Raw genomic sequence first — 18,541 nt, 5'->3', positions numbered from 1 at the left:
AAATTATATTAAAATGTATTAAGTATTTTATTATTTAATTACCCTATTTCATTATCTATTTAAATAATTAACCATCTTGATTCTCATTGCATTCTTTATTGCTGTTTACTTCCACTAACTGGAGTGCTGCAATCTTGCTAGAAGCTAAGATTGCAACTAATTTACATTTTGTAGTTAAAAAAATTTATATTGTAATGTCTGGCATCAGATTCTAAAAGGGTACGGCTACACGACCCTTTTCATACAAAACTTAAATTTGGTTTTGAGGCCAAAATACCCAACAAAACTGAAAACTTTTTTTTTTAATCGAAAGTTTGTGTTTTAAATTATAAAATATGGCCATTAAAGAATGACATTTATCATGATTTTAGAGGCAAATTTGGAAATTATTTGTGAGTTAATCATGATTATTTAAAACAATAATTTTGCTCTGTTTCTTTTACCAATATGATTAAATATAAAATAAATAAATAAAGATGTTTTAAAAAAACATTTTCGTGTGCGTACATTTAAATCACAAATGACTGATTTACGTTAGAACACTAATTTGTTGGATACAAATTGAAATTTCTATATAACAAAACGCCATTTTTACAAAATTTTATTTTGTATTTTAATTATCATTATATTAATTCTGTAAGTAGTGCAAGATTATCTTTTTAATAATTACAATTAACTTAACTTAGTATATAATATCAACAAAACGCCCACTAGCTGAAGTGTACCCGGCGAGGCTGGGGGTTATCCTTTGGAGATAGACAAGTACTATCGCAGACTTTTCTGGATTATGTGCTTCATAAGTATATAATAATATATTTACTGTATTATGGTACCTATTTCTTTATACAGGATATGTGACATAAATATCCTTAAAAACAATATTAAGTCACAGTTGTTTGAACCCTTGTCACATTGTAACAAATTGGCGATTAGCATTTTTTTGCATTTGTGCAGTCCCTGTTAATCACTGATTCTATGCATGTTTAGAAATTTGGTAAAATTTAGATCAGTCGTTGAAACATAACAACATAACCTTTGTGCACGATGGCCGATCAAAATTTGATTGAAAACTGAACGGGCCGAAAACAGGGAGATCCGAAATGGTGCTAATGTGACAGTTGTTTAAGCACTTTGGACCTAGACATCATCTCTAAATAGAATAACATAAAGTCGCTATCTGCGTCTGTCTTTTTGTGCACTTAGTTCTTCTAAACTACGCCACTAATTTTGACAGGGTTTTCACTATCATTTGGAGAATTTCTTCTGGGTTTATATATATATATATAATAAACGCATATTGTATTTATAGAAAGTAGTATAAATATAAATATCAATCAATTCCATGTACTTGCTATTCCATTGTCTTCATTGTAACATACCGAGTTAACACAACTGTATTACTTGCATTTATATCATGTAAAATTATTTACTTCATGTAAAAGCCCACTGGGGTGTAATTAAATAAATAAATTAAAGTCAATTTTTTGTAATAAAGTCGAAAAAATATATTTTCTGGCGCTTACTTACAACGCTGGCTAAACCTTATGAGATAGATCAAAATAATGTACTACAGAATTGTATATCATAAAAAGGCCTACAGAAAAGTCCGTGATGGTATATGTTTATCTCCTAAGGATAACCCACAGCAACGCCGGGTACACGTCAGTTAGTAATATTTAAAAATTCAGCCTACGTATGTTTGTGCTTGCGAGAAAACTCGAAAGTAATCAACCAATATTGCTGAAAATTTCAAAGTTTGTTCTTATTAGTGCCAGGACTGTTTAGAGAGTGGTTTTAATGGTATAAGAAGTCGGGGACGCCCGAGGAATACTTAACACAATATCTCTGTACCGGAATAAGATACGAAATCGAATTAAAGTCAATGTAATGTAGTTTTTTAACAGTAACATTGTGGTATACAGTAGTGAATGGTGGGAGAAGTCAGACACGCCCGAGAAAGGCATTAGCAATAGCGAAGTATTGCGGGGTTCATTAGTTATTTATTTTAAATTAATTATCTATTGCACAGAATGATGGTGAACATGATAATGAACCTAATGATCTAGAGTGTCATCGATTTGCATAATTTCTATGTATTTCTTGTCGGATATCACTAATTGCTTCTGCTCTATGGTTGGTTCCGGGTGTTGGCACTCGTCCAGCAGATCCGCATGTCTCTCGTGGCGCTTGGTGAGAAGGTAGAACACAATCGTGGCCACGAACATCAGGCACGAAAAGAAGAAAAAGTGAAACACCTGAAAGAGAAACAATTATTGCGCTTTAATTTAAACTGAAATTCACTGAAAATATATCTTATCGTTTGATAAGTCCGCCCGACATTATGATTAATACAAATAATGGCATAAGAAGGAGACGTATGTCCATAAACTTTAATTCTATTTTCGACAAAAGGTTAGGCACTTAAGTTGTTTGTCGTGATTTGGGATCAATTGAAAAAAATTGAATAGTATGCTCTGAAAATTAAAAAAAAAACACATCTGGTTCTGTTATTTAACATATTATGGGTATGAAAAATTTCAGTGTTTTTTTAAATGCTACTTAACTCAGATGTCGACAGATTTTTACTTTATTATTTACTTTATTAAATATTTTCACTACAGTCGCTTACATTTATGAATTCTAAGGACGGGTTGTTTCACAGAATTTGAACAATTCATCAAATTTCAACATTATTTTAAAGTTCTGTGTAAGTCCTATTCAATTTCTGTTATTATATCATTATGGGCCAGTTGCTTCACAGGACTGAAATAATAACGTTTTTAATATTAGCGCTTTACCTCTATTATTCATATTTACATAAAATCTCCCTTTCAAATAATCTTTGAAGGACGACATTGAGATTTTTGAACGCTTATAACAGAGTCTTAAGTTCTTGGCAATTGCAGATTTGTCCGGATGGCCGAGTTTACATGCTCAAAAATGTTCTGCGATCCTGTTGGAGGTGGTATCATGATGCACAGATCAACATACTGTTGTTTTATAGGTACAATAAAATTTGTTTGATAGTTCTGGCATATTCTCTCAGAATTTGTGGGTTTTTAAGCTTTGCAATAAAATCCAAATCAATGGAATATTTCTGAACAAATCCGAAAACTAAAAACTGTTTTTGAAAGGTGATAAAATACGCTTTAAAATTTTAGAAATAAACATAATTTTGAATGCCTTGAAACCTTACGTTTTTTCGTCTAAACACTAAAATTACTGAGAACAAAAAAAAAAACACATTTTATTAGAGAAATGTATTACAAACATTATTGTCAATTCACATTTATATATAATTTTTTCTCATTTTGTGGTCAGAATCTTCGGTTACATAAAGGTGAAAATTTTAATTCTTCTGTAGTTAACTTTTAGATTTGAATATAAAGCGTGGTGTTTTCTCTTTCTAACACCATTTAGATCATATTTCTCACCATGACAGTAAGAGAGACACAACGATTTCTATGAGACCAAATACGCAAAAGGGAACAAATAAGCCTGAAGGGTAAACTTACTTGTCTATAGCCAGATCCGATCCTCGTGACCAGGATAATGAGAAAGTTTCCAAGAGCTTCATTGAGCAGCCAGTACGCCTGAAGAATGGACTTCATGCTCTCGGGTGCTTCCTTGAAGGCGAACTCTAGCCCTGTGATGGCAAATAATACCTGCAAATCATCACAACAACAAACATGTTACAAGTCATTCTCATCGTGTAAATAACCAACAAGTGTTTTGTGTGAACAGAGTAGACAGACCGCCAAACTACTTGGTCTTGGCACACACTCCTTGTCTCATTCACATTCATTCTTCCGTAATTCTGACTCTTGATATGGTCCGACTTACAAACGTATCACATATTCTCCTTACACTCCTTTCTTCGTTCATTCGCTCTTCGTGCCCAAACTATCTAATCATGTAAACGATTAAAAAGTTGTTAAGTCATTAGTTTTGGCCGTAGATAATGGAAACAAGGGAGAGATGGGCCATGAACCTCATAATTTGAATTGTTCATCCACAGCACCCTCTTGTTTCTACCCACACACTAAACACAACTTCATTGACTCCGCCACTTTGATAATTGTTGAAACCCGGGTTGTCTCACAAACTCTTTAAATAAATAAAACAACTCCAGTGTCAACAAAACACTTTGGATTTTTATTTAGTGTTAGATTACAATGAGCTTGGGCGGCTTTATTAGCAAGGAATGATTCTGGGCCCTGACCTTGAGCTCGCAATCTTATTTACCTAAGTTTCAATCTCTTCATTATCTCCTGCTTTATTGTTGTTACCATCTATGAGTAACCTCTTAAACTGTAAACTTTTATGGCCAGTACCCACGCTCGCTCGTTCATGCTTGATGATTTTAATGCTCTTTTGAACATGTCTCGACTTGTGTACCGTCTCGCTCAATGTTTTTTTGTTTGATGCAAAAAAGATTCAAGGACCGTAATTCTTACTCAATCAAATAGAAATTTACGATTTTCCTGAGTCTTGTGTCGAGTTGCACGAGCGTGTGGACGCAACGATGAGCGTAGTTCCAAGTCAACATGTTCGATCGAGCATGAATATACGTGTGTACATAGTGAGTGCAGTTTGGTCGGAACTTTGCGACAACCGTCACGCATCCGTGTCATTTGTTTCTATTATCTATGAATATGATAAATGTTTAAAAATTGGTTATGTTATTAATTTTAGCTTTTATTACCTCCCCTGCTGAAATGATGATGACTTGTGGCAACACCCACAGCATAGAGACAGAATTAGGCTCTGTTACTGTTACCAGTTGGGCATTCTGAAATTAATTATTATTAGTTAAACAAACAGTCTTTAATCAATGTTTCCTAAACTTATTTAGAGCACAAAGGTAGATGACGTTAAAAAATAATTGTTCCACATGTAACCTCTGGCTAGGCCAGCCCGTTTGTACCCTTTTCTGCAGCATTGGACAGTAAGGTATAATACGGGCGCTAACCCATAGGGACCGGTAGGAATCTACATTAAATAAAAAGATATTTTTGTTAATGCCAATACGTAGACAATACCATACTCGATAAAGTGAGATTTTTTATTTTTGTCTTTAGAGGTAATATCCGAGGCAAAATGAATGTATAAGGACGACGCTGCAATTGCAGTGCTTTGTACCGTGCAATTCTTTACTAACTTCTAACATTTGAAATGAATTGAAAAACAAAAAACTTCAGCACTCTCAAATGAGGTTTACCTCTGTGCTGGACATAATGTATCCAATAGATACCAAATGAACTTTAAAAAATTTCATAGTACATAATAATAAATGTAGTAATTCGTCTTCTTACAAATCCATCAACATCATTGATAATTATTGTATATACTCCTCCAATTTTAAGGTCCATGTATAATGGGATGAGCTGTGAGTTGATATACAGTTGGTAGTCCCCAGCAAACACTTCGACGAGCTCCGTAAATGTGGAGTTAGTCTGTAGCTCAATGATGTTTTTGCCAGTATTCTTTAGCAATATCTCTAAATTAGTTTGGTTCAGGATGTTGCCCAGAACTCTGAAAACATTAAAGTATTTTCAATTTACTTGTGGGCTGTGGATGGGATGTTTTGTTTTGTTAGTTTCTTATGCAATACTAAATATGTGAACACAATGGAATATTGAATGATTTTCTGGGCAAAAAGTAGCTAAAAGCACGCTATTTTGATAATCAAATTGTTCAGAAACACACTGAACAGAAAATACCTGCATTTAAAAAAACGTTAAACAGCTTATTATTACCCCTATAGTGACTGATTTTGTTCTAATTTGACCTTAATTTGGGCTCGATTTACTCGAAAACGAAAGCTCAAATAAAAAAAGTTATACCACAAATCGACTCCAAAATAAGTTGTAGATTTATACTACGAGTTTCTAGACAACATGTATAAGAGCTTTCGTCTCCTAGGCCCCAAACAGGCCAGTGAAATTAATAACATCTATTCATGAAAGAATTTAGATATTTGAAAAAGTTTGCTCAATTTCATCCCAGGTAAGATAATATTGAGCTTTCTTCAGGCAGAGACACGCCCACAGCACATTTCTATTTGATCTCTTCAAAGGTAATATAATATGTATCATCAACTACCAGCTACGCATTCTACCCACAAAGACAATGACCATCTTATTTTTTATTTACCCTTCAAGCCCATTCGGCTATGTAAGCAACTGTCATAATAATATACATATAGTTAAATAAAAACTATTTTTGGTTATCGCAATCAGATTATTTGTTAGATTGTTTGTTGAGGCTTTAAGATCTGCGTTGTATAAACTTTGGAATCGGAGAAAAAATGCGGTTTTTCCTTATCAACAACAAAATTATGAAATAAAAAATATTCACCTAGTGTGTAAATAAGTATTTTAAACTCTAACTAAATAACCATCACGCCATTTCTCTGCTGGGGTAGGCAGAAAGGACGGACCGTCAAACAACTCTCTCTTGGCACACACTTGCATCATTCAAATTCATACATCGTCTCATCTACACTCGAGTATCTGATTCACTTGATCATGCCATGTTTTCTTCGGGCGTCTCTGAATTCTGCTACCATTCGCATTCACATCATATATTTTCCTTACACTCCTTTCTTTGCTCATTTGCTCTACATGCCCGAACCATCTAAGCGTCCCTTTCTTAATCTTACTCATTACGCTTACATCAGCCTTGCATTCTTTGCGGATCTCCACATTTCTCACACAATCATACTCACATATTTAATTAGTCACTAACAAAGAAAATAGTGCCAAAAGTGGAAATTTTACCTAATTACTAGTATTTTCTTATTTAAGTAAATTCTGAGTGACTTGGTGTGGACCTAGGTCAACGCTACTTCAAATTCTGAGTGACTTGGTGTGCACCTAGGTCAACGCTACTTCAAATTCTGAGTGACTTGGTGTGCATCTAGGTCAACACTACTTCAAATTCTGAGTGACTTGGTGTGGACCTAGGTCAACGCTACTTCAAATTTATTTATTTATACTCTAACTCATAACTCACATTTATGTATCTACATATGTACCTACTAGATAATATTGGTACATAATATTGCTTACATAATCTGTATATATGTTCGATGGCATTCGAAGAAGCAAGCTGGAGTATGCTAGAGGTGCATGGACAAAACTAAATACATACATATGCTTGAAAAAATCGAGAAAAAAATCCTTTGGTATATCTATATATTGAAACGTGGAACTTATCCGAAGTTTATGCACCATATGGACTCACTTGAGGCAATAAATGATCTATAACCTTAAAAAAATTGTATTCCTATCTTGCCATATGTAAAGAATGTTAAAATAAGAAATCTTGTACTGTAAATAGGTGATTAATCTGACGTACAATAATTTTAATAAAAATGTATATTTTTAAACTTTTCGACATACCTCACGAAAGGCAGTCCTGATCTTGACTTATCATTATGATCTTGATATCTCAGAACTGTAGAATTCCCCGCAAGCTCTGAATCTCCATAGAAATATGAGATAGCTTTATTTTCTTCTATGTGAATCTTCTCCAGCCATGTTTGGTTGTAGTCAGGACAAACAAGTGTTCTGTTATATAGCACATTTAGATTTCTTTCAACTTGTATTAATTTATCAGCATGCATTTGTAGGGGTTCCACCATAAAACTGTCGCCTGTGAATCTGTTTTTAAAATGCATCTCACAATTGTATCCATTGAATATTCTCAACTGGCCCAGTCCATCAGAAGGTAGAATTGGATATGTTTTCTGTAAAAAACAAAACGAATTTTTACGACTTAGTAAACAGACTATTGTATTTTACTACATATGTAAATATTAACAAACCTAACTGGCGGTACAGCAATTATTTATGGCTTAGAACATAAAAATCTGTTATTTTTACGTATCATGGCGATGAAATACTACATCATGAGATAAGTAAATTGATAACGTTGTCTCTTTTTTTTGTTTAACCCATAGCTGCTGTGAATGTACGATGCATGAATAATCTGCGTCTAGCTCATACACATGTCCATTCATTTTATATGATTATGTAGCACTCGAGTGATAGCTATTTGATAGGTAGGTGATTTTTATGAATTAAATTTAATTTATTTTGAACTTCCTGCGATCAGTTAATATGTTTAGTTGCTAGCTTGATTCAATATTTTTAGTTGCTACCTTGATTAAGCTTCTATTGAATATCAAAAGATGTCACTAATGTTCATGTAATGGAATATTCTGCATTATCTTTTGCATCATTTTAAATTATTTTCTTAAAATTAAATGTCTGTGACTATAGACATTTTAAGTAAACCATAGACAACATACAGAAATATTAATCTTCTATATCGCCCAACATAAGTACAAGGTAGGGCGATTTCAGTTACTAACATACAGAATACATGCTTAACGATTAACTAAATAAATAATGAAAAATAGGTGGGATCTTCCTGCTTGAAACAACAGTAAGCCGTTTATATGTTTCCATATTAATATTTGGAGGTGTGATTTTTGGAATAATCGTGGTCGATCCAAAACAGAATGCCTAAAAACCTGTATCGCTCGTATGGCTAAAAGAGTGATGCGCACACTTACTATTATATGTACGTGTACTTTTTTTCTAAACAGTTTTTTTCAGATGCATATTACATTCGTAATGAATATATGCTACAATTTTTTACTTTTATCGGAATAAAACCGAATTGATTCCATAATAATCTATTTCTCCGTTTCTAACTTTGTACATTTTCTAAATAGGTAGTTTTAAATTTTGACAGTTTGCTTAAACAGAAGGTGATACATATATCATGCTAGGTACAGGGTGTGGCAAAAGTAATCAGCCGATGTTCTTTTGCTTTAATTTTTTTTTATGATAAACTTTGGTACTGCTTGTGAAATATGTTTATTAAATCCATAATCAATTATGTCTTGTCGATTTGTATTCTGCGTTTGTTTACTTTACAAATGTCAAAACCGAATTGATATTTGGCGCCATTTGCAAAAGTTATAGCGTTTTCCAATAGGGTGATTACTTTTGCCCCACCTTGTATAAAGAGTATAAGTCAAAAAAATTAAATTTTATATTATTTCGTATTTCAATCTCTGACAAATCTTCACTTGGTATCAAAATAAAAAAAAACTCAAAGCTTTACAAATTGTCCAATTATTATTATTTATAAATTTGAAATCGCTCTCCTGAGAAGTTGTTGTTTTAGACTTGTACTCTTTATGCTTAGCATGACAGACATTATATGTATTTAAAAGGCATCCGTGATAAAGAATAACTGACGAGCAGCTGATTAAAGCAGTGGGTGAAGTGAACTTACTTCAAGTTTAACTTCTAGAAGTCCTGCTGCGATGAAAGATATGGCGGCCAGCACGCATCCTCCCTGGAGCCGGGTGAGGGACTTGGTCAGGATTCCGAACCTGGCACACACAGGATAAATAACCTGCAACCATATTCAATTTATAAATGATTACGATAAAGTTACATCCACCAAAGAGAAATACCAATACTGATTTTGAATACAATTTTAATTTTTTTCAGTCAAAATTATTATTTGTGATTAGTTTTTGTGTTATTATGCCGTGTTACGCTCCTTCTTGGCTAAAGAGGCAACATTTCCGACAGCGTTACAGTGTCTATCATCAGGGAGATGTGTAGATTGTGGTGAAGTGTATGTTTGCGTATGTAGAAGTATTACCGTGTTACAAGAAGCGTCAATTCTCTTAGGGCCGGTATTTCAGTACAATAATTAATGTGGTTTTCAGCATTTTGATGTAACCGTCAAGTACCAGAGAGGGACTACAAGGCTAAGCTTAGTTAGTTAGTTATTATTATTATTACCACTTAGTTCTAAGGATGGGTTGTTCCGCAGAATTTGAACAATTTATCAAAATTTCAACATTTATTTTCGGGTTGTGTGAAAGTCCTATTCAAGTTCTGTTATTGTATCATTATAGGCTAGCTGCTGAAATACAGTGCGATTCAATAAATATGTAAATAGTTATACTGATGTATTTACCTTTTTAAACACTGGGATAAGGAATAACAGTGTAATCGGACACATAACTTGCATCTGATCTGGTTTTATCGTGTAGAACCAAAATCTTCCATCCATTTTTGTTGCTTGCAATGTCCAACGGGAGCCCTAAAACATTAAAATAAGCAGCATTTCATATTATGTATTACCTTGGGTACAATAAAATAATGATTACATCTCTGAGGCCTGTTCAAATCATCGACAAAGTTTGGCTCATAACATTTTCTAGCCTAAAAGGAATTTAACCCTTTTGTATGGGAAAGCTTCCTGAATAAAATCATTGTCTGACGGAAGAAAGATACACTTTAGTGAATCGTGGTGGAAATCGGGGAAAAGATAATGACCCATCATTCTGTCTTTATCCATATTATCGATCAAACCTGACATTGAGACAACCCTGTTATAGAGAAGTGAAGGATATAACTATATGAAGAGAACTGGACTGGACAGGGCTGAACTTGAGGACTTAGAAGCACTTGTTATCCAACATGACGTCTGCGGATTTGCCTACCAACACCGAGTCACCCAAATCTGTCAGCCACCAATAAATGGACAGCTACCCAAATAATGAAACGGATATAGAGAATAATTATGAAGTTAGTTTTTCATATGTATATTATTGTTAATATATTAATCTTATTTGTTTTATGTTACCTCCATAATACGGGTATTTGCTTAGTTTGGGGTATTTTTAATAAAAAAGGGAATAGACCACCATTAATGTAGGACAAATAGTTAACAAATAATTATAAGCAATAATTAGTCGCCTGAAATATCAATACAAATTGAAAATATCTCCCGAGTAAAAATAAATGCCGCCAACGGGAATTGAACTCGTGCCTTCTGATGTCCGGTCAGGTGTTCTGAAAACATTGAGCTATGTCGGCTTATTTCCAACCCGAATGATTCGATATGTACTATAATTATTTGTTATCCTTTATGCTATGCATAAAACCTTGTCTTGTAAACAAAAGTAGAAGCCACGAGGTGAAGCTGACCCTGCAGTGGACTGCGGCCACCCGAGTAGCACAATATAGTGGTTGCTTTTAACCCCTTGGAGTAGGAGCCCTGCATTTGCTGTGTTGAAGAATTGTGCCCACGCACGTCACGAAGCATGTGGGTTTGTTAAACACAAAAATCAAAATGTTACTTTATCAAGTATGGTATTGTTTTCATGTTGGACTTAACAAAAATGTATTTTTATTTATTGAATATTCTTGCCGGCTCCTAAGGGTTAAAAGCAATGTAGTCCCAACGTTGAGTAAATTCTCTTGATGTGCTTTTTGAGTTATAATTCCTCGGATAGTTTATTTAATTTTGTACAGATACAGGAATAGTTTACCATTTGGTCCAGCAGAGCCCAGTAAATAGGCAGCGGTGTGAACAGAAGGAACACTCTGAAGGTTCTCTTGAGATCATTGATAAACTTTTGGTCGTAACTTCCTCGTGCATAGTCCAGCCAGTGATTGTACTTCTTACCTTCTCTTTTCAAGGCCTTGCGTGACCTAATTGATTCCTAAAAATTAAAATGCACTTAAAACACATTTATAATTACGTAAATATTTTAATATTCATTTATTGATTTAATGTCCTTTTTTTAAATTGTTAATATCATTTTGAATGCCAGCATACTGTTGAATTGTTGATTGCTAAAATTTTTTACTTACATAAATGCATTTGGTGGTTTCTGTTATGATATTTCCCGTCGGTTTGTTGATTACGTACAACTTCTTTCCCGCGGCAAAAAGTACTGAAAGCAAATTATATGTAATGTGTAAGAAGGTTTATAGTCTGTAATTTACCTTTAAGTAAGGCAGCGAAATATCCTTAACCCTCTGGAGCTCAAACCAGGCCGGCGGGGTTGTATCGTTGTCTTAAACTCCAACCACGCCAGCCTGAAGTATGTCAGCTTAAAAATGAAAAACGGACCTACAAGATTTATGTATTTCAAATTTTAAATGCCAATCACTCTGTAGATTATGAAGCATTAATTTCGTAGTGTTGGCAATAAAAGGATGGTAAAGTTTTTCCTGATTTAAAGTTGGTAGGTTGGTAAAGTTTTGTTAGCAATCGGTGTCATAGTAATCTTTCAAAATGGCGAATGGTTCTGGACTCAATAAGCTTGCACAAAAAACGCACGGTAGATGCTTCGAAGACTATCATATCATTTATATCCAATAAGATTGACTAATGCTCACCTTTTTTGTATCTAAATAAGAAAAAAAACCTCTTTTTAAAGCTATTTTTATATCCACATTTACTCATATCGACGCCGGAAAGGCAGAAGGGCGCAAGCGACAATTTTTGTCAAAAATGAGTTTGATCAAACTAAAATTTTAATCAAAACTATATGATTAAGTAAATCATTTTTCACTAAATTTTCGTTTTACGTATATTGCTTTTAAACATATGGTGGTTGTATTAGATTAGTACACCACTGCAAATTTAATAATTTTGGTTCAAAGTTAATTTGGAGGTGAGAGCCAATTTTTTAGTTTAACAATTCGGAGGTCAATAGGTTATGTAAGAAATGAAAACCTGCACTCAGAATCGTTTTGTATTTGTATACACGCAACGCAAGGATTCTGCTGCCCAGAGCCTGTGGTACTCACGCTACTCAATATTGTGTGGCAGATAGAGAAAGAGAATATTTAATATTTAAGAAGTTGGTCTGAAGATACGGCTATTGTTATTACTTATGGATATGATGATCAGAATTCCCGGTGCCCCAAAGGCCAGTGAGAAGCAGTCCTTATCCCCGAAGCACTGCACCTCGGAGCGTAGCAGAGGAGAGCAGGACTTGGCGATCAGCGCTGCGATGCACAAGATGAAGTAGAGCAGCGAGAAAAAGGAAGCGAGCTGCTTTTCCTGCTCCGGGAGGACAAACTGGTCTCCCCCGAATGAGGCGACGCAGGGTTTGATGCCTCCTGTCCCCAAGGCAACCATAATCAGCCCCACCATGGTAATTTCTCTGGAATAAATGTACACTTCAACTACCTGGATACGGGTGAGGCTATAGATTTTCCCACCACTGTATCTAGAGTTTCGCCTTTGTTATTTACATTATTTAGTTATTTTTACATTACGCTTTTGGCCGTACAATTAATTAAGAGAGAATTATGGTGAATTTTACTTTATGTATTAGAAACACTGGGATGCACTGAAATTTATTAAAAAAAAAACAGCCTTGGGTCATATGAGTCGTCGACTTGAAAAACGTGCTCTGGAAATTTAAAATTTAAAGTAAATTGAAAATAAATAATATTATATGCTATATATAAAAAAAATAATGTGTAATCATGTTGCTATTTAGCATAAAAGGTTTATTTATTTTATAGTCAGTGTTCCAAACAGTTTTTCGTGACATCTATAGATTTATGAAAAGTTCCAGAGCAAGTTTTTTGCAAGTTGACGACTCTTATGTCGGTGAAAAAAAAACTTTATTCTGGTTTAGGTAAGTACTGGTATTTTTACATTGATTTTATATCAAAATTATATCTTTATATTTTTACTATTCATTTCAGATGTTTGAGCATTTAATTTTGGATTTATAACCCAATTGTAAAAATGGATAATTTACTTTTACATTACTTTTGCGTTACTTTTACGTTACCGTTACATAAAAATGCCTCCGTTACTTTTATGTTACAAGTGGCTAAATTTACGGCCTTACCCACATAGTGAACCTTTTGCATGTTGCAGTTGTGTCAAATCTGTTTCCTTATGTAAAGTTCAGTTGTTCCAAAAGTGATAATATTACTCATATATTTTTGGTTCAATGTCTCATGTAAAGAACATTAATAGTAAACATTAAAGTGAGTTCGGAATAAAGATTTTACTGTAGGAAGAGTAGGAAATAAAAAGCAATATAACCATACATGTGGAAAAATCGAGATGGCGCATTATCTCTGACTATATATGAAAGATAAAGAATTCCTCTAGGCACTCTTTAAACCTTACTGAAAAGTTATCAGGTATTGAGCCTAGGACTTCTTTAAGACCCCACTGGAAGGGATGACAGATCTCGCTACCAGTATCAGCCTACAACTGGCTCGGGATCTCTGCTCGTTCAAGGCCGTGCTTCTGCCTATATAGGCCTCCGTGGTACATCATTCGGTAGGTAGCGGGAGGGCAAGCCACTGATTAGTAAACTGTGAGCTGCATCTCCAATAGAAGATCTACGGTGACCTCCGTTTGTTGAGAGAGATACCGTATTAGGTGAGAGCGAGAAAGTATTCGAACTTGTGCAGAATCGTCCCGTTACACTCATTATTTATATGTACATATTTATGTTTATAAGCAAAAATCTATCAATAAATTGAGAATTCTGATCAATCAGAACAAAATTTATTTGTTCCCAACAATGTGTAGGTAGATATTGGCATACCAGCTTATGAATTCGTGTAATTAGCAGCAACCCAAGTTTAGTGATTTTTATTTTAAAATTTGATGACTTTGTCAAGCATTTATTAAAAAATTTGAATTACATAAAATACATAATAATAATATATATGTACCTGGCTGGAAGGCCCATCGTGGGGACGGCTGCCATTGTTAGGATGATATTTCCAACTGCATAAACCACCATCAAGTAAAGAATAGTTCTGCAATCAATAGTGATCTCAGTATCAATCCCAGTTAGTATATTATCGAGTTAATTCATACTTTAAATTAATAGCGAATAAAATGTCGATTTTTATCTATTCAGATCACCTTCATAATAACCTGAACTTCCCAAAGAAACTGTCAGCCAAAATTGCGCCGAATATTGCGAAGAAGTACGCCATTGTCGAAAACACGTGGTACACTTCAGTCGCCTCATCATCCGAGTACAATAGTTTCTGTTTGAGGTAGAGAGCAAGGAATGCTGAAATGTATTATTTCTTCATGTTATTAACATAATCAAATCACTAACCTGTATCTTATATTCCCCCATTTGTATTTGACAACCCTTAACCCATCAACAAGAAACTTCAATACAAAATATATATTTTTGTTAATGGTAAACGTAACGTATGTCATAATCTACGCGTTTGTAGATGGCGTTAATTTAATTATTTTATAAAAATACACCTTTAGCAAGTTACCCTTTAAAATATTACTAGACCACTTATTAGTTTGCGCCTGTGCATACGCAATATGAATATGAATAAATAGTTTTGTTTATTTGCATACAAACTCAATTCTTCAAGAAAGGCAAACAAATACAATATTGTATCGGTGATTCAATCCAATATTGCATTTGTTTGCCTTTCTTGAAAGAATTGTGTTTTTATACCGGTGTATCTGTGATTCAATCCGATATTGTATTTGTTTGCCTTTCTTGAAAGAATTGTGTTTTTATACTGACAAAACTATTTATTTATATTCATATTGCGTACATATGGACGCAAACAAATAATGTTTCTTAATATTTTAAAGCATAACTTGGATGAAGCGTATATTCATAAAATAATTAATTTAACGCCATCGATGAATGAGTTAAGTTAACATACGTTAAGTTTACCTTAAAGTCAACGCACAGACAATATCATACTTGATAAATTGACATTTTTCCTAACCCAGTAGAGGTAATATCCGATGGCAAAATGAATGTGCAAGGTCAACACTACAATTATGGAGCTGAATTCAATATCACCTTATGATCAAAATTGTTATTTTATGTAAAACGCATTAAAAGTTTTTTATTCCAGCTCCTAAATTGCAGTGTTTGATACAGTGTATGGGCACAATTCTTCAACACTGCAAATGCAGGGATCCAAAAATGGATTAACAATTATCAACAGGTGTTAACAATGCTGAAAACTCATTTTTCAACTCGTTACTGGCATCATTTTAAGTTTGTTTTTCATGTATAGCCATAAATCCATATTTTATTACATAATAGTTTTTTCGTCTATGGTGTACTTATTCAAAATCAATTTTAAAAATGTGTTTGAAGACGCTGTAAGTTTTTTTGGGTTCTTTATGTGATGTAGATTCACCAGTTTCCTGCGAATTACGAGTTTTCAGACACCATATATATATATAAATATAAGTTTTTTTAAATGTTAGTGTTGTTTTTGAAGTAACTGATTTTAATAAAAAACACTTACCTCGCATCCCCGAATATGAAAACCTCTCACAGAATTCATTAAAAATAATCAAAAACACGGCACGCGGAAATTTCTTGAGCTCCTGAAAAGTGCACAAGAAACACGTAAAGTAATAATTTCATCTCAATGGACTTGAATTATTTACTTGACTTAAAATAAAACTATCACCTTCTTTTGTATTGGATCGTAGGCCACTCTGTTGCCATTGTCCAATTTTTTTTCCACTACCATTCTACAAGCTCACTTTCTGGTTGATATTGAGAAAACTAACTCTAGTGGCTAAAAAATTACATTTATATGCTCAAGATTTGGAATGTAAGATAAAACAAAAGTCAAACAAAGAAAACGTGGTGAACAGACGAGCACTCAAGTTTTCCATTATTTATTGCTAATTAAATAAATGACATTTATTTTAATACAACATTATCTTTATCCAAACTTGCCGTCTCTCTTTTTGTCATTGCATTACTTCTTGGTCTAAAACTCCATTCTTAAACATTAGCGCCCTTGAGGTGATTTTTCACGTAAACGGCGCTGTATCAGCTAAAAACATTGTTATTATAAAAATAAACATTTGTGTTTAAATGACACCTTCCATAAATTTTTAATTTGCGTTTCCCTCGACTCTTGGCCTCATTCGACGGCTTCCCTGGTTGAGTGGTTACCATTCTTGGCTACGAATCTGGAGATGGCTGCTAAAATCCCGACGTGTGCAACAAAATTTTATTTGTGTTGTTTCACAATTTATTAATTAAAACTTATTTATGTTCGAGGGTGGTAGATAAAGAGTAGTAGTATCAGCCTGGAGAAAGGCCACCATTAACAATTTTAAAGCTAAATCTTGCCTGAAATGGGCTTTAGCCGTGTTTGGTGACCACATCTGAATAGCCAGGTACTTTCTCACCTTCGTATTCCCCTCCCCACTTCCTTCAGCCTAACAACGTACCCCGATTGGAGATGCCACAGTCCCACTGTCTACAGACAGTTAGGAGCAGTTGGGACTCTTGTCTCTACAACATCTTCCATCAATTACCAGTTTGATCCATGAATCTTCCGTTGAATGTGCACCAATTCACTGCTACGCTGATGACAGCACCGTTCACGAGGGTTATATTTTTGACAGGCCCCCTTCCACCTATGATGTCCGAACAGCTCGGGAAGTTTTGAAGCAAAAAATTGACCACCACCTCGAGATGGTTCATACCTGGGGTAAGGCCAACTTGGTCAGTTTCAACGTCTCAAAAACCCAAGCGTGTCTGATTTCGGCAAAGAGGGAGATCAATGACTGTCTGGTGCAATTTGATGGGAGCACTCTCCCCAATAAAGACTCCATTGAAATGCTTGGAGTTACTATATCAGACCAGCTCAAGTATCGGGGATCCATAGAAGCCCGAGTAAATCAGGCCTCCAAAAAGTTGGGCGTCTTGTACAGGGCTAGGAGATTCTTCAACAGTGACCAGCTGCTGACCCTGTACAAGTCTCAAGTCCGCCCAACTATTGAATTTGGAAGCCACCTTTGGGCTGGTGCCCCAAAATACTTGATAAACCTGCTTGAATCTGTGCAAAGGAGAGCGATCCGTCTGATTGACAATCCGTTGTTAACAGACCGATTGCCTTCTCTAATGCATAGACGCAATGTAGGCATGCTGTGTCTGTTCTACAGGTATTTCAATGGAGCCTGCTCCAAGGAGCTAGCAGCATTGATTCCTGATGCACCGGTGCACGTGCGCGAAACTCGACGGACACGAACTGAACACCCGCTCACGGTTGACGTTGGCTTCATGAGAACGGGCCGTTTTTACGATATTAGATAATATTACATATAGTTATTTATTTACTCATGCACATCATAATATAGTTGCTGAATTGTGTGTAAGTGTCGTTGAAAATGTCGATGGTCAATGCAGAATAGTTCAGCTGTTGAGTAGCTTTGTGGATTGGCAGAATGATGAGTTATCGCTTTGTGACTAGTTCAATAATTATTAATGACCGACTGGAAATGTAAAGAAAATAGTTCTCTCACTCCACCATGTGTTCAAAAGATCCTATCTAATCATTTTTTACTAGTTATTTGTTTATCTTCAAGAATCTGTTATATTTTCATAATGTCATATTTTCCTTATTATGTAGATTTACTTTCGCTGTTGAGGCAATGTAAGTAGATAATTAGCAATTGCAGCCCTGTCCCGGCATTATTTGGAGTTTAAAGATATGATTTTAATTTACTTACCTTTATAATATTTGCCAAAGAGGTTCTTGACACTTCGTTCCGTTGTAATTCAACTTGATTTCGAGGTGGTTTTGTGATTTGATGATGAAAAGAAGGCTCTGTCAAAATAATTTAATAAATTTAACTTTTATCTTAACTTTTTGTGCACATTATTCCTGAAGCAAATATTATAAAATAATGAAAT

The 18,541-nt window shown here is 34.5% G+C and overlaps 1 protein-coding gene across 2 annotated transcripts; it reads right to left on the bottom strand.

Annotated features, from left to right (window-relative positions):
- Positions 1-47: 47 nt before the first annotated feature.
- Positions 48-16,482, bottom strand: LOC149416630 (peptide transporter family 1-like). 2 transcript variants are annotated; one of them, XM_089641434.1, is made up of 14 exons: positions 16,296-16,482; positions 16,128-16,209; positions 14,758-14,899; positions 14,550-14,636; positions 12,729-13,003; positions 11,700-11,782; positions 11,375-11,548; positions 10,015-10,140; positions 9,316-9,438; positions 7,407-7,753; positions 5,316-5,535; positions 4,706-4,792; positions 3,516-3,665; positions 48-2,255 (listed from the first exon to the last, which is right to left on the bottom strand). In XM_089641434.1, exons 1-14 carry the CDS (start codon positions 16,356-16,358, stop codon positions 2,055-2,057), a joined length of 2,160 nt encoding a protein of 719 aa, XP_089497560.1. In that variant the 5' UTR covers positions 16,359-16,482; the 3' UTR covers positions 48-2,054. The 2 variants fall into 2 exon arrangements, with proteins under 2 accessions (XP_089497560.1, XP_089497561.1); XM_089641435.1 differs by lacking the exons at positions 14,758-14,899; positions 16,128-16,209; positions 16,296-16,482 and having other exon boundaries at positions 12,729-13,001; positions 14,550-14,618.
- Positions 16,483-18,541: the final 2,059 nt, after the last annotated feature.

This window comes from Hesperophylax consimilis, chromosome 16 (genome assembly GCF_061612785.1).
Source record: "Hesperophylax consimilis isolate HC1 chromosome 16, BYU_Hcon_1.0, whole genome shotgun sequence".
Classification (NCBI taxonomy): Eukaryota; Metazoa; Arthropoda; class Insecta; order Trichoptera; family Limnephilidae; genus Hesperophylax; species Hesperophylax consimilis.
The sequence above is the reverse complement of the archived record's forward strand: the minus strand, read 5'-3'. Positions and strand labels throughout refer to the sequence as shown.

Coding starts and splice junctions, on each gene's coding strand:
- LOC149416630 (XM_089641434.1), bottom strand. CDS start 16,358: ATGGTAGTGGAAAAAAAATTGGACAATGGCAACAGAGTGGCCTACGAT. Junction 14,900..16,127: donor TTCATATTCGGGGATGCGAG/GTAAGTGTTTTT, acceptor AATACATTTCAG/CATTCCTTGCTCTCTACCTC. Junction 14,637..14,757: donor AGTTTCTTTGGGAAGTTCAG/GTTATTATGAAG, acceptor TATTGATTGCAG/AACTATTCTTTACTTGATGG.